Source organism: Coffea eugenioides, chromosome 5 (assembly GCF_003713205.1).
Source record: "Coffea eugenioides isolate CCC68of chromosome 5, Ceug_1.0, whole genome shotgun sequence".
NCBI lineage: Eukaryota > Viridiplantae > Streptophyta > Magnoliopsida > Gentianales > Rubiaceae > Coffea > Coffea eugenioides.
The window spans coordinates 22,876,087-22,891,256 of record NC_040039.1 but is presented as its reverse complement, the minus strand read 5'-3'; the positions used below and the strand labels follow the sequence as shown (position 1 = coordinate 22,891,256).

Below are 15,170 nucleotides of genomic sequence, written 5' to 3'. Positions count from 1 at the left end.
TCACGATATTCACCAAGCGAAAATATATAAGTTCGAATAGAAATGTAGCTCCTCGAACACCCTTCGAGAGAACCGACGTAGTTTTAAATGAGGTACGTCCAACTTGACACAAAATCACTTTTCCAAATCCACTTTAACTCACTCACATGACAAGAAAATAAACGGGCAGCATTTTCCCCCCTAAATTCTTCACTTTCACCCTACAATCAAATACCCATTCTCATAGCAATTAACCATGATCACACATACGGTTCATAAGTAATAAAATACATCCAATTAGGACCACAATACCCTTCAATCAAAGCCAATTAGGAGCTTAAGAACCAACCATAAGAAAGCCCCAAATTAAACCCTAAAATCGGAATTTCCGCACAAACCAGAAATTTTCCGCAATTAACAACAATTCATATGCACAAGCTTCATTTTATACCACATCAAGCTACCATTCCATGACCAACTAACACTAATCTTATAAATCAGAAAATTCCCCAATAAATCAGAAATTGATCCAACTTTACTTAAAATCATGAAATTCTCTACAACATAGCATAACTAACCTCTACCAACCACCAATTTACCATTATCAAAGCAAGAGATACTTTATTATCCCACTTACCTCAAACTCAAGAAAGCTAGCAACTTAGAGCTTCCCTTTCAAAAATAACTCCACCAAGACCTTCAATCCTTCTTAGCTAGCACCTGTACGGAGTAGTTTTTAATTCCACCGGTTAAAACCCAAGATTTAGGCAAACAAGTGAGTGAAGAAAATGGAGTTTTTTTCCTCTCTTATTTTCTCTCCAAGATAGCCGGCCAAGGAAGATGAAAAATGAAGAGCAATTGCAGCCAAAACAAGATAAGTATGGAGAGAAACAACTGGTCAAAGTTGGCTGCCGAAGCTACCACGTCACAATCCGGCCGGATTCTAGGCAGTGGCGGATCAAAGTTTTTTTTTCAAATCCCTCAAGCAATCCGGCCAACAATCCGGCGAAGAACTGGCCTGATTTGCGGCCGGATTTCGTACAAAACATTTTCAGCAGAAATTTTTCTTTCCAAGTTCACATGCCGCGTTCGTCCGTACTTCCAACAAAGATATATATATAATCTCGCACAAATACACGTAATATACACAACCACACGCTCACATTTATAATGAAAACCTTCGTTAGAAAACTTGGTTAGCAAATTTTCATTTTAAAAGGGAAGTGAGAATAAACAAGAAAAATGCGGAGAATATGTGAAAATTTTAGGGTTCTCACAATGGTTTTGAAAATGTGAATTGTAGAACCACAATCAATCCACCAAGCATTATCAAAAACTTCAGTAAAGTTAGATTCATAACACACAAAGGTGAGATTACCTTTATTTTCGATCCACTTCTTGTACTTGAGGTAATCTTTCTTCCAGTGCCCTTTCTTTTTGCAAAAACGACTTTGTGTTTCCTTTACCATGAGTCACAAGATGAAAATCTGGCGTCTCATGTTTCAATCTCTCCTCCTCTTGAACACACATGGTCAATAGTTCATTAATTGACCATTCTTCTTTATGTGTGTTATAAGAGATCTTAAACGGAATATATTCCGACGGAAGAGAGTTGAGAATGAAATGTACAAGAAATGATTCAGAAATCTCAACTTTAAGGGACTTTAGTTTAGCCGCAATATCCCTCATTTCAATAATGTGCTCGCGCACATTCCTACTTTTGTCAAGTGTCATGCTTGCAAGTTTCTTCATAAGGGTGCTAGCCAAAGCCTTGTCAGAGTTTACAAATTGTTCATCAATTGCTTTCATGTAAGCTTTGACTCGGTCACAATCAGGGATTGAACCCCTAATGCTTTGACTGATATGCGACTTAATGAGCATCAAACTTAAGCGATTAGATCGCTGCCACCTCTCATAAGTAGCCTTTTCATTTGACAAACTAGAATCCATGAAAATGGGTGGTTCATTCTCACGAAGCGCCAAATCAAGATCCATACTCCCTAAAGTTAGAAGAATCTTGTCCTTCCATTCGGTGTAGTTTTCACCGAATAGCATTGGAATACGAGATGAATCATTAAAAAGAGTAGTGGTAGAAAAAACTGCAATATCCAAGAATAAACATACATTATTGCTATGAAATTTAAGACATAAGGATTGAATTAACCAATGTTAATTCAAATAATAAATTCAAACCTTCCTATGGGTAGAGGTTGCCAAACACGCATTGAATTTACTTTCTTTATAATAAGACTGGTAAATTAAAACTATTAACAAAAATAGAAATTTTCCATACCTGTGGGTCTAGGAAAATCTCTTAGCACAATGTTAAATTTACCATCTTATTTCAACTAATCTTATTAAAACTATCACTTTCCTGTGGGCCAAGTGATAATTTTAATAAATTAATTGTTTACTTAATTAGATGTTATTCAAGTAATCACTAGACATTTATGTGATTAAAATTCTAACCATCAAGCATATAAGATGCTGTGGCTACTCTTAAATACAAGATGCAAAATCTTTATGATAACATCTAAATAGGTGACATAAATGAAAGGTTGATAAATGTTACAAATTATATTTTAAATAATTAGGCGAAAGTGCGACAAACAAACAAATTGTTGATGCCAATTATTAACCAATAATTTCAAGAGTCATGGAGTTATTTAAATAGAACTCATAAAGTGCCCCAAAAGCAAAGTTCAACATTCATTTTAGCATACATGATGCAAAGTCAAAAGGCATAAGTATACTAATCATAATTCATGCAAGATATAATTAGTTATGTTGTTATATACAAGCATAACCAAATGAAAATTAAATATTATACTAACGATAGATGTATGACACATACTTGCATGATAAATAAATCATCACAAGGATGATACATATACATGGAATTAGCCATTAATTCTCAATCACTGAGATAATGGATACATAGATACCATGACAAATTGAATTTGATTCATTTAGTATTAAATGAATCTATGTAACTTTTCTTAGATTGCCAACAAACCATGAAGTTATATGTTAAACAACATGGTTAGAGGGTGGCTCTGATACCACATGTTAACTAAATAGGTACAAATAATTTGTACTAATCATCGAAAATTTAAATGATTTACCTCCAGCCATTGTTGTTGAACAGAAATTGATCTTTTCAACTCCTTGTCTTCTTGCCTTGTTCTTGTCTGTGTAGACAAAAAAACTATGCAGATGTGTAGAAGAAGAGAAAAGTAGAAGGAGAATTTAGAGTAAGGATCTTCTAGCCTATGCCTGACCAAAAAGTGTACAATTGATGGAATACCGTAGGCTATTTGTAGGCTAGGCTAGGAACCCTTATTGGCAAATACAAAAATCTCTAGGGTTTCCTTCCATCAAGGAAATCTTGCCAAAATTCATAACTGAAATTAATATTTTCTGACTAATTGATTGATTTGATTGATTAACTGATTGAATAAGACATCAATTAACAATACATATCAATCAATCACTAACAAATGAAAGATACTAATTAATTATTGACAAAATGTCAATCAATTAATCAGAATATCAATCACCCAAAATGTCAATCAATTAATTAGAATATCAATCACTTTAGAATCAATCATATGGATCATAATTTCCCTCTAAATGAGGCAAGTCTTACATGTCAATCTTTGGTTTTCATAACCAACAAGTCAAAATGATAACTTGAACTAATATTTTTCAATGAAAATCTTGTTAAAACAAGTACTCAAACATTTTAAAAAAGAATGGATGAAAATTGAGAAGAAATAAAAGTTGTCGCTCTCTATCAGATACACCTTCGGATGTACACCGGAATGATCAACTATCGGAAACAATACAAAAGAAATCCTGTTCAGCATCGGACGCACCCTTGAATGAATGCTATATGATCGGTCATTCAAACAACTGGAAAAAATGCCATCCCTAATGATCGAACGAAGGATCGGATGTATACCTTAACTATCAGCCGTCCAAAAAGTTATGGACAAGGTTTGGAGCTCTCTTCTCCCCTATCGGACACACTCTCAGACGAAGAAATGTTCTCGTCAGTCGTCTGATCATCTTAGCTGAAGAGGCTTCTTAATTGGATCAAATGCAGGCTTCGAACAATATATACACAATTGGCCGTCCAACGCTCCTAACAGTTAGTTTCTCCTGCATTAAACACTTGATCGTTGGAAGGTATTTTAGGCAAATTTTTGAACTCCTATAAATGCTATAAAGTCTGAACAACTTAAAGACTTTTGTGTACACTATTACAAGTTTTGTAAGAGTGATTTTAAGGAGAAAAAAAAACTCTCGTGTATGGATATACTTGTAATCTTTGTGAGGTTGAAAAGTGTAAGAGTTCTTGAGTGAGGAAAGGGTTAACCCTTCTTTGTACAAGTTGATTTGCATCACGAATATTGAAAGAAATTCTTAATGGATTGAATTTCAAACTTGAAGAATTATGGGAGTGGACATAAGCACTAAGGAGGGTGACCAAACTATAATAAATTTGTTTGTCTATCTTTTACTTTTTTTTCTTTTCTTTTTATTTAATTATCTTGTCTGGTTTAATTGCTCCATCTTTACTTATTTTTTCTTGACTTAAATGTGTGTTCGCTTAGGTTAATTTCGCTAGTGAAATTGGGTGAAAATTTGCCATCATTTTCTTAGTTTTTAATCAACCTAATTCACCCCTCCCTCCTCATATGTTGCTTTGGAACCTTACAATTGGTAACAAAGTTTGGCCTCTTAGAGAGATTAAACTCAATTGGCTTAATAGTTGATATGGCAACTAACAATGCTTTGTTTTTAGATGGTCAATCGATCACTAGGCCTTCTATGTTTAATGGTGTGAATTATGTTATTTGGAAAGAATGTATGGAAATATTTTTACAATCTATAGATATTGAATTGTGGTATATTATTGATGAAACTCCTTATGAAGGCACTATTTTACCTAAAAATAAAAGTGAATTACGTGATTAAAATTAAACTAATCTCACTTTAATGCTAAGGCAATAAATGTTTTGTATAATGCACATTTTAGATGCCAATGAACCTACTAGAATTAAAGATTGTAAGTCTACTAAAGAAATATGAGATAAATTGCAAGAAATTAATGAAGGTAGTGATAATATTAAAGAACAAAAGAAGTCCTTACTTGTCACCAATATGAACAATGATGGAACCACCTAAGAATATTAATAAGATGTATTCCCGATTCAATGATATTATTAAAAATCTTGATTACTTTATCTAAAGAATGGAAAACTAAGGCCATGGCTATTAAAGAGGCAAAAATTTTGAATCTTATGTCTATTGAATCCTTGAAAAATTCTCTAACTTCTTATTAGTTGAAACTAAAATCTAAAGTGCAAGATGAAGAAGTAAGGGTCAAGAGGAGCATTACACTCAAAATTTTTCTAGAAGAAGAAGTGATACAAATCAAGATATACCATTGGACAAGGTTCGAGTGCCTCTAGGATCGGTGACGCGAGCTCCAGCTAAGAAGATGTGAGAGGAGCTTCAAGGGCTTGTTCGAGAGGTGCAAGGTCAAGAAATTGTTCCCAAAGTCATTGAGGGTCTTAAGCATGAAGGTTTGAAAGAGGATCAAGATTGACCTAAATGGAATAGTGGCATTGATAGTTGTTTTAGTTAGTAAGTTGGAGTCATTTTTAGTTACATTTTAGTCATTCCAAGTAATGAATAAAAGTCGGCTAACTTGCATGCAATAGGGCCGATTGTTAGTGCCTATTATTTAGGAAACCTTGTCTTGTTTTAGTCTTTTCGAGTTGCATTAGGTTTATTACTTGTAAGGCTATAAATAGCCTACTTAGGGTGACGTTTTCATTAATTGAATAATAAGACAGATTTGAGAGTTTTCTCTTGGCTTTCTCATAAGCTTCTTGAACATCTTAGAGTTTCCTTTAAGTGTTCGCGACTTATCAATCAAAGATCACGTTTGATTGTGGCGTCTACTACCTTTCATACCAAAATTCGTTAACCACGTGATTAACGGGTTGAGGTCTTCCGCTTCCAAACTTGATACCAATTATCGATCCTGAGCTTGTCTCTTACGGGTTTAGTCACAAGGTTGATGACGTTCGTATCAGTTGGTAATCAGAGCTAGTTAAGAGGTATCACGTTATATCCCTTTTCTTATTTTGAGTCTATCGTTAGGGTTATTCTAGCAAGTTTCAAAATTCTATTTTCGTGTCTTAGATTGCTGTCCACAATTTTCTAGATTTGTGTCATCATGTTTTTGTGTCTAGTTTGTTGTTAATTGTTGTGGTTAGTCATGTCTTGTCCAGAAAACAAAAAAAAATGAAAAAAATTTGCAGCCGCTAGGGTTTCCTTGTTCATTCTTATCATGTTCAAGTAGGCTTGTGTTCTTGTGATTGCAATCTGTCCAGAATCTTAGTCGCTAATTGCTACTGAATTGTGGTGTGATTGTAGTCCACAATCTGTCTAGATTGTGGTGTGAATCTTGTGATTATTGTGTCGTTTGATTGTGAAAACAACCCAACAAAAGTCAAAAAAAGGTGTCGCGTACCAACTTTTCTTGAGTAAAAAAAACTTTCTTGGAGGCTGACCAAACTTGTGAGCCTTTGATCTCTGAAAATTTGTGTTGTTTCTTGCAAACCTTGGATACCAAAACATATTTTGAGAAGTTCTTGAGCTTCTTGAATGAAATTCTTGAAGTTCTTGGATCAACCAAAACTGATTTGGGAATTATTGAATTTCTTGTCCAAACATCGAGGATTTCTTGATACTTGGAACAAAACTTCAACTTTCTTGGCAAATCTTGAACCTTGATCTGAAGTTGTTGGGACTAAATCTGAGTTTCTTGAAGAGATTTAGAGAGAGCCACAAAGAAGGAAATGAAAGAGAAAAAAAAAAGAGAAATAAAAGAAGGAAAGAAAGATGACGGCTCAAGTTTCCTAATTGTGAACAAGTCCCAATCTTCATCTACTTCTAATCCTAGAGCTTTTGGGATTGTAGTCAGCCAAGAAAAAGCCAAGAAACCAAATCCAAGTCATCCTAAACACCTTAAGCCCTACGTCAGACCAAAACCAACTTCCCAAACCCTTGTTTCCTAAACCAAATCCGTTTCCTAAAACAGCTGCCACCTCTTTTAGCACTTGTTTCCTAAATCGGCTGCAACACCATTGTGAACCGAATTAGCTAACCTTCAAGGGCTGAAATACGTACCATTTGACCACCCCAAAAAGACCAAATATCCCTCAATAAGCTGCCCGAAATACCAAGAAAGCAGTGATTCAAAATTTCCAGCAAAACAAGTGTCATTCCTTCGGTAGAGTCTTGTCTAGGCTACTTGAAATTTCAGTTTTGAGTCATTCATCTTGTCTTGGTCAGTCACATCATTCTCTTCTTCTCAATTGCTACCATCGTATGATCTTGGTTGGTGAGTTGAACAACACTAGAAGGAGTTCTAACTTCTTCAAGGAGTTGAACGAGGGGCCTTGAAAATTAAATTGGTGAGATCATCAGAGAGGTTGGTGTGTGAAAACACGAGAGTGAGGGCATACATGTGAGGGAGTGTGTGAGGTAAATTACTTCTCTTCACTTCTCGATTCGTAACTTACACTTCACCATGACTAACGAAGGAGGAGCAAACTCCCAAGCTTTTGATTTTAAACCTTTTTACAGAGGCAATAAAAGGTGATTTGGGACGCATGATGGACCAGAAGCTGGAGGTGATGCACCAACGAATTGACAGCTTGGAGATGTCACGAGGGAGCTCTAAAGGCAGCCGCGGAAAGACTTATGTGCATGAGTCTAGCAACTCTACTTCGGACGACGAATACGAACCTAAGCAAAGGAGAACCAAGTGGGATGCTAGACCATCAAGTGACACCATCAAAGGCATAAAAATGAAAATTCCACCCTTCCAAGGACGATCGGACCCCGATGCATATTTGGAATGGGAGAAACGGATTGAACTTGTCTTTGATTGCAATACCTACTTGGAGGAGCAAAAAGTAAAGTTGGCCGTGGTCGAATTCACTGACTACACTGTTGCTTGGTGGGATCAAATCTCTACTAGTCGAAGGAGGAGTGGGGAACCCGCCATACAAACATGGACCGAGTTGAGGCATCTAATGAGGAAGCGATTTGTACCAAATCATTACTACCGTGACTTGTACCAAAAGCTTCAAACTCTTACTCAAGGAACACGGAGTGTTGAGGACTACCACAAAGAAATGGAGATACTCATGTTGAGGGTGGACATCACGGAGGATCGGGAAGCAACAATGGCGCATTTCTTGAACGGTTTAAGGGCCGAAATTGCTGAACAAGTGGAGTTACAACATTACGTGGAGCTCAGAGACTTGGTGGAGAAGGCCATCAAGATTGAGAGGAGATTAAAGAGGAAGGATCAGCCAAGGAACTACACCAGTTTTTCACCCTCCTATCCTCGAAATGCAATACCAAAGAAGAAGGAAAAAGGTGCAACTAGTTCTACCTCCTCAAGGCCAAGACCGGATTCGACTAAATGGGAGTCTAAAACAACAACTAAGACTGCCATTGAATTGAGCACAGGGAGGAACTGAGACACCAAGTGCTTCAAGTGCCAAGGCCGAGGGCACATTGCGAGTCAATGCCCGAACCAAAGCACTATGATCATCTTGCCAAGTGGTGAATTTGTCACCGATGATGAGGATGAATATGAGGAGATGCCATCACTTGTTGAAGAAGAGGAAGAAGAGGAAGCCTTGTCGGTTAATGAACGTGTTGGACTTGTTGTTAGACAAGCTCTAGCAACCCAAGTTAAGGCCGCTGACCATGCACAACGGGAGAATATCTTCTACACCCGATGCTATATCAAAGGTAAAGTGTGTAGCTTGATCATAGATGGCAGGAGTTGTCCTAATATCGCGACTGCATTAATGGTAAAGAAACTAGCACTTCCAACTCTATGACATCCGGCGCCTTACCATTTGCAATGGTTGAACGATAGTGGGGATATGCAAGTAACCAAGCAAGTCCAAGTACCTTTCCGAATTGGGAAGTATGAGGACGTGGTGCTATACGATGTGCTCCCGTTGCAAGCAAATCACGTATTACTGCGGAGACTGTGGCAATTTGACAAAGGAGTTACCTTTGATGGCATTACCAACAAGTACTCCTTCAAGCAAGGCAAAAAAAGGATTATTCTTGTACCACTAACTCCTAGCCAAGTTTGTGAGGATCAAGAGAGTTTGATAAAAGAAAGTGAGCTAGAGAGTAAGAAGAAAAAGAAAGAAGAAGCCGAGAGCTCAAAAGAAAGTGAAAAGGCCAAGAAAATTGAGAGGAAAAAGGCAAATGGTGAACCGGCCAAAGAAGAAAAAAAAGAGAGAAGGCAAAATCTATTGATAAAGGGCAATGTAGTGAGGAAAGCTTTAAGTATTAATACATCAGTCTTTGTCCTTTTGTGCAAAGAGGTGATGGTTATTACAAGCGACCTTGCTAACACTTTACCATCAAGTATTGTCTCTCTCTTGCAGGAATATGATGATGTTTTCCCCGATGAGATTCTAAGTGGACTATCACCAATTAGGGGAATTGAACATCAAATCGATTTGGTTCCAGACGCTTCACTTCCCAACAAACTAGCCTACAAGATGGGACCGGATGAAACCAAGGAGCTCCAACGCCAAGTAGATGAGCTCTTGACAAAAGGATGGGCACGGGAGAGTTTGAGTCCGTGCGCGGTTCCCGTTATCTTGGTGTCTAAGAAAAATGGAAGTTGGCGAACATGCACCGATTGTAGGGCTGTGAACGCGATAACGGTAAAATATCGTCACCCTATTCCTAGACTTGATGACATGTTAGATGAGTTATATGGTGCTATGATCTTTACAAAAATTGATTTAAAGAGTGGTTATCATCAAATTAGGATGAAAGAGGGAGACGAGTGGAAAACAGCCTTTAAAACCAAACATGGCTTGTATAAGTGGTTAGTTATGCCATTCGGACTAACTAATGCACCTAATACATTCATGAGATTAATGAACCATGTGCTTCGTCCATTCCTAGGCAAATTTGTGGTTGTGTATTTTGATGATATTCTGATTTATAGTAGGAGCCTAGATAAACATGTTGAGCATGTAAAACTTATTCTTGATGTACTTCGAAGGGAAAAGCTATATGCCAATCTCAAGAAGTGCTCTTTTTGTACTAATCAGCTTGTCTTCCTAGGCTTTGTTGTAAGTGAATAGGGAATCAAGGTAGACGAAGGCAAGGTCAAAGCCATTTGAGAGTGGCTGACTCCAAGCACGGTGGGAGAAGTACGCAGCTTTCATGGACTCGCAAGCTTTTATAGACGGTTTGTCAAAGATTTTAGTACCGTTACTGCACCTTTAACTGCTGTGATTAAAAAGAATGAGAAATTTGTGTCGGATGATGTTCAAGAATGTGCATTTCAAATGTTTAAACACCAACTCACACACGTACCTCTACTTGCATTACCATCTTTTGACAAAATGTTTGAGATTGAATGTGATGCATCTGGGATGGGTATTGGCGCTGTCTTAATGCAAGAGGGCAAACCAATTGCATATTTTAGTGAAAAACTCAATAGGGCAGTCTTGAATTATTCTACATATGATAAAGAGTTGTACTCTTTAGTTCGTGCTTTAGAGACTTGGCAGCATTAATACACACTGACCATGAATCACTTAAACACATTAAGTCACAGCACAAGTTAAATAAGCATCATGTGAGGTGGATTGCATTCATTGAAACGTTCCCTTGTGTGATCAAATACAAAATTGGGAAAACTAATGTTGTTGCTGATGCATTATGGCGTCGTCACTCTTTACTTACTCAACTTGATGCAAGGTTGTTAGGATTTGAGTTAGTTAAAGAGTTATACTTTAATGACCTAGATTTCTCAGATATTTATTCATCTTGTGGTTCAGCAACTCAAGGTAAATTCTACATCCTTGATGGATTTCTCTTTTACCTCAATTGGTTGTGTATGTGACGCCCCGAAAAGAATGAGAGTGAGAACCCGGAAAATTTCTAATTTTTTAGGGTTTATTTTATTTAATTGCCCGCCTTTTCTACATTTTCTTTCTTAGAAAAATTCCCCAGATAAAGTTTATGAGCAAAGATAGTTTTAAAATGATTTTTCTAGTATCAGTTAGTTTTTGAGAAATTAAGAGCGTATTTTGGACGTGGGACCCGCTAGTGCGGTAAATGCATTATATTTTTGACAACTTGTTGGAAATTTGTATTAAGTGATATTATTTTATAAAGTGTTAAGATATTTGTATTGGAGAGACAAAAAGAAATGAGATAAGCTTGGAATGGACACATGTTGCCTTGTGATTGGAACTTGGCATTTGACTAGTCTTTCTTTACCTTTACTAAACCAATTTTGACCAAAATTTGTCTTTCATTTTCACCTTCTTGGTCGGCCAACTCTAGAGAGAAAAGAAAGAGAGCTCTTCAATTTTTGCTCCCTTTTCTTGCCCAAATCTTGTAATCCAACCATTTATTTCTCAAATTCCTTCATAAAACTTACTTACTAGGAGTGATTGAAGTGCTTGGTGGTTTTTGTTTGGAGGGAGAGACTCTCATCTACCTTGTATCTAGTGTTTGTAAGGTAAGTGGTTAAGAAATTGTTTCCTTGTTGGTTATGAGATGAAATTAGTAGGTGTGGTAGTTGAACAAGTGATTTTTTGGATGATTTCATGACTTATGGTGAAGATTGATGACATTTTCTATTTAATCATGAATTTTCTGATTTAATATGATTCATATGTTGTGGCTTTGTATGATGATTGGAAATGGTATATAAGGCATCTAGAAGGTGGAAAAAGTGGAAGATTGCAAGTAATTTCTGTTTTGGAAGAAAATGGAAAAACCTAGGGTTCATGAAGCTACATTCTGTCCGGTTTTATAACTCCTAGTTAGAGGCCGAATTGGCCTTGGCTTAAAACATGAAAGTTGTAGGGAATGACATTTTAGAGGTGTCTACAAAATTTCAGGTCAATCGGAGTAGTGTAGAATGAGAAAAGTTGAAATTACTATTGCTGTCCTGGTTTTACCCGAATTGGAGAATTGCTTCTATAATTGGTTGTTTTGGTCAGGAATGCTTCCGAATTGGTTGTTGAGGCCTTCTGATGAAATGTAACCCTGTTTCTTAGCTTTCGTATGGTTTTAGAATCACTTGATTTGGACTGAGGTAGCCCGAGTTATAGCCAAAACACTCGCACCTGTTTTGTACCCTGGAATTTACGTACGTTCTGCATTTAGCTTCTGCCCTGTTTTGTCTGTTTTGATAACGTACGATCTGGGTGTTGACCCCTTCATAAGAAATATAGATCTTGGTTTCAGCTTCGAAACGGTATAAAGTTCATCCAAATCCGAGTCCCGTAGCTCCAGTTGTGACCAAAACAAGATCGGTTGTCAGAACTGCCTTCGAATTTGGACAGTTCTGACAGGAATGTTTGGACCCATTTTTCTCCATGCTCTGTATTGATTCAGCTTTTGATCCAAACGTGAAAGTTATAGCCTTATGTCCTAGCTTTCCAACGCCTTTGGAATTTCTTGATTTGGATTTGTGAGCTGTGAGTTATGGTCCAGCAAACAAACCCTGTTCGTCACCCGAACACGTAAATTTCTGGTACTGTTTTCCATAATTTCGACCTGCTTCCATTCAGATCTAGATTAAGGTGTCTTCATGAGAATGGTAGCCCTTCCTCATAGCTTCGAAGCGGTGTCTCACCCACTTTGATCCGACATTCCCAGCCTAACTTTTGATCAAAACGGTTTTTGGTGCCAAATCTGGCCGTTTCCGTTGCCGTTTCCGCACGCGTGCATGTGCCGATTTTGCCGTTTTGTTTAATTTGCGTCCTTTAGTAGTTGTTTGTGTGATGATATGGCTCAACCTTCTGCTACAGGCGAAGGCGGGCTAGACGGAGCCGGTGGGGCCCACTAGCTGGCGACTTGAATTCATTTCCGTACTTTCTCTCGTTATACTTGCTCTTTAGGTGAGTGATCAGGATTTCTGTGTAACTCAATACAAAAAATGAGTTTACTATGAATGGGCACTTAGGCGAGGGTGTACTTTATCGCACTCGATCTAAACCCCATTAATTGCTATTCATACCTGTGAAATATGATTTTTATGATTTGTTATAGAGCATTCATGGCTTGTGAATATTTGCAGAGCATTTATTGCTTGAACCAGAGCATTTATTGCTTGAGAGCATTTATTGCTTGAACCAGAGCATTTATTGCTTGAACTAGAGTATTTATTGCTTGAAAAATATTTTAGAGCATTTATTGCTCGTGACTTGGGCAAGAGAAGTGAGCTGTGTAGCTCAGGATCTTAAGGGTCAACCAGTGATCAAACTCGACAAAAGAGTTGGCTTGGGAGCCACCCGTATCCTTACTATGTAGTGTTACTTTTCTGCTTTTGCTTTGCTCTTACTGGTCAAATGTTGACATGTAAAAACTACATTTTTACCCCTGGTTACTCACTAAGCTTATAGCTTACCCCATTCTATTTGTTTTCCTTAGCAGGGGGCCGACGCGGGGATCGCTCGGGAAGGTGTTTAGATAAGTTGAACTTGTACTTGTTAGAAGTGGACTATTAAGTTGTATAAATTTGTCATGGTGGTTAGAGTTATCAGCTTTTCTAGGGTACTTCTGGTACTCGTGGTTTGTATAACTTGATATACTCGTTTATGTAATTATTGCAGAATTTGATGTAATTTTTGAGATTTATATTGTAATCTGTTTGAGGAATGTAGTGAGCGACTGAGTCCCGGCAAGAGCCGGGCAGGCGACCCGCCGAACCCTCTGGTTCGCCTTAGGGGGAGGTGGGGCCGTCACAGTGTATACCTAACTGCTCTATTTGTTCTTTACTTGTTAGGGAAGCACACGGAGGTGGGTTGATAGGTTATTTTGGTGTGGCTAAGATGTTAGCTATCCTTCAAGAACACTTTCATTGGCCAAGGATGAAGCGAGATGTGGAACGAATGGTGGCCAAGTGCATCACTTGCCACGAAGCTAAGTCTAAACTTTAACCTTATGGTCTTTATAGTCCTTTACCTGATGCGAATTCCTCCACGAAGGTGAAATTCACGATACGTTCCTCGATCAACACGTTTCGAGACACGTAGCACGTTTGCCCTAAAACCTTACAAAGCAAGCCTATTTATAGGCTAAAGTGACTGAAACCCTAAAGGGACTAGGAAAGGGAAAAGTCGGCCCATGGTCTTGGGACAAGATGGGCCGGCCCATGCTCTTACTTAAACACTAATCAATTGCTAAATAACTACTAAGGCCTAAGGCCCTATTCGGCCAACTCATTTGGAGGCCCACTTGACTCTTCATGGGCTTGGGTCATGGTGTAGATAACTCGATTAAAATCCTTCAAGCCTTCAATATCTCTATGGACTCCATGTTGGTTTTGGACAATTCGAACAAGGGCTTGGAGGGATTCTTTGAAGAGCTTGGCTCGTGCACGTGTGACTGGGCCCAATGGAACTCGAACTGGGTCATTACTTGGGCTAAGGTCCGTGCACACATCAGTCCCCTCCACTTGAGCAGGATTTGTCCTCAAATCTGGATGGAAATGAATGACACGAACAAGGGTTGGTATCATGGCTCCAGTGGCTCCTCTTGTTCGTATCATTCCCCCCCTCTTGAAAGCAATTTGCCCACAAATTGAAGCACGAATGGTGACAAGACGAGTTACATGCCTTCGACTCAATCTTGTTATGATGGCTACAGATGGCATCCAATGCAAAGCCCATGGGCTAAGTTGGAACATAACCCTTGTCGAACCTTGAATCTCACAAACCATCTTCAATGTATGCTCAACTTGATCGTTTGTGGTCATGAGGTAAGGGTCCTCAAAGTGGTATGAAGTGTATCCCATGAAATCGAACTCCGGCTCGAACACACTTGCAAGGCACCAAGGCGGATTTGGTGATGTTGGAGCTTCATGTGGACTAAGAGCAAGACGAAAATCATAATGGTCATTGAGGTACTTGTTCTTTAAACGAACCCTTGGTACACAACGATCCCCAAAATGTGGAGTGTTCCCTTCAAGACGAGCTCGAATCAACTCCCCTTTGGTGTGGACTGATTTGAGTTGATATTGTTTCATGAATGGATACCAACGGGGTTTAACTCTTGGAGTGCCAACTTCATGGAGGCTTGCAAAGTCT

General features: G+C 38.2%; 2 protein-coding genes across 2 annotated transcripts; one reads left to right on the top strand and one right to left on the bottom strand.

Moving 5' to 3' along the window:
• Positions 1–1,359: 1,359 nt before the first annotated feature.
• LOC113771266 lies at positions 1,360–3,114 on the bottom strand. Its single transcript, XM_027315866.1, has 2 exons — positions 3,105–3,114; positions 1,360–2,078 (listed from the first exon to the last, which is right to left on the bottom strand). Exons 1-2 carry the CDS (start codon positions 3,112–3,114, stop codon positions 1,360–1,362), a joined length of 729 nt encoding a protein of 242 aa, XP_027171667.1.
• Positions 3,115–8,966: 5,852 nt separating this feature from the next.
• LOC113771265 lies at positions 8,967–10,637 on the top strand. Its single transcript, XM_027315865.1, has 2 exons — positions 8,967–9,861; positions 10,318–10,637. Exons 1-2 carry the CDS (start codon positions 8,967–8,969, stop codon positions 10,635–10,637), a joined length of 1,215 nt encoding a protein of 404 aa, XP_027171666.1.
• The last annotated feature ends 4,533 nt before the right edge of the window (positions 10,638–15,170 follow it).

Excerpts from the sequence above, each read along its gene's own strand:
- LOC113771265 (XM_027315865.1), top strand. The coding sequence starts at position 8,967 with ATGCAAGTAACCAAGCAAGTCCAAGTACCTTTCCGAATTGGGAAGTAT. Across the intron at positions 9,862-10,317 it reads AAAAATTGATTTAAAGAGTG|ATTTTAGTACCGTTACTGCA; the intron begins GTTATCATCAAA and ends GGTTTGTCAAAG.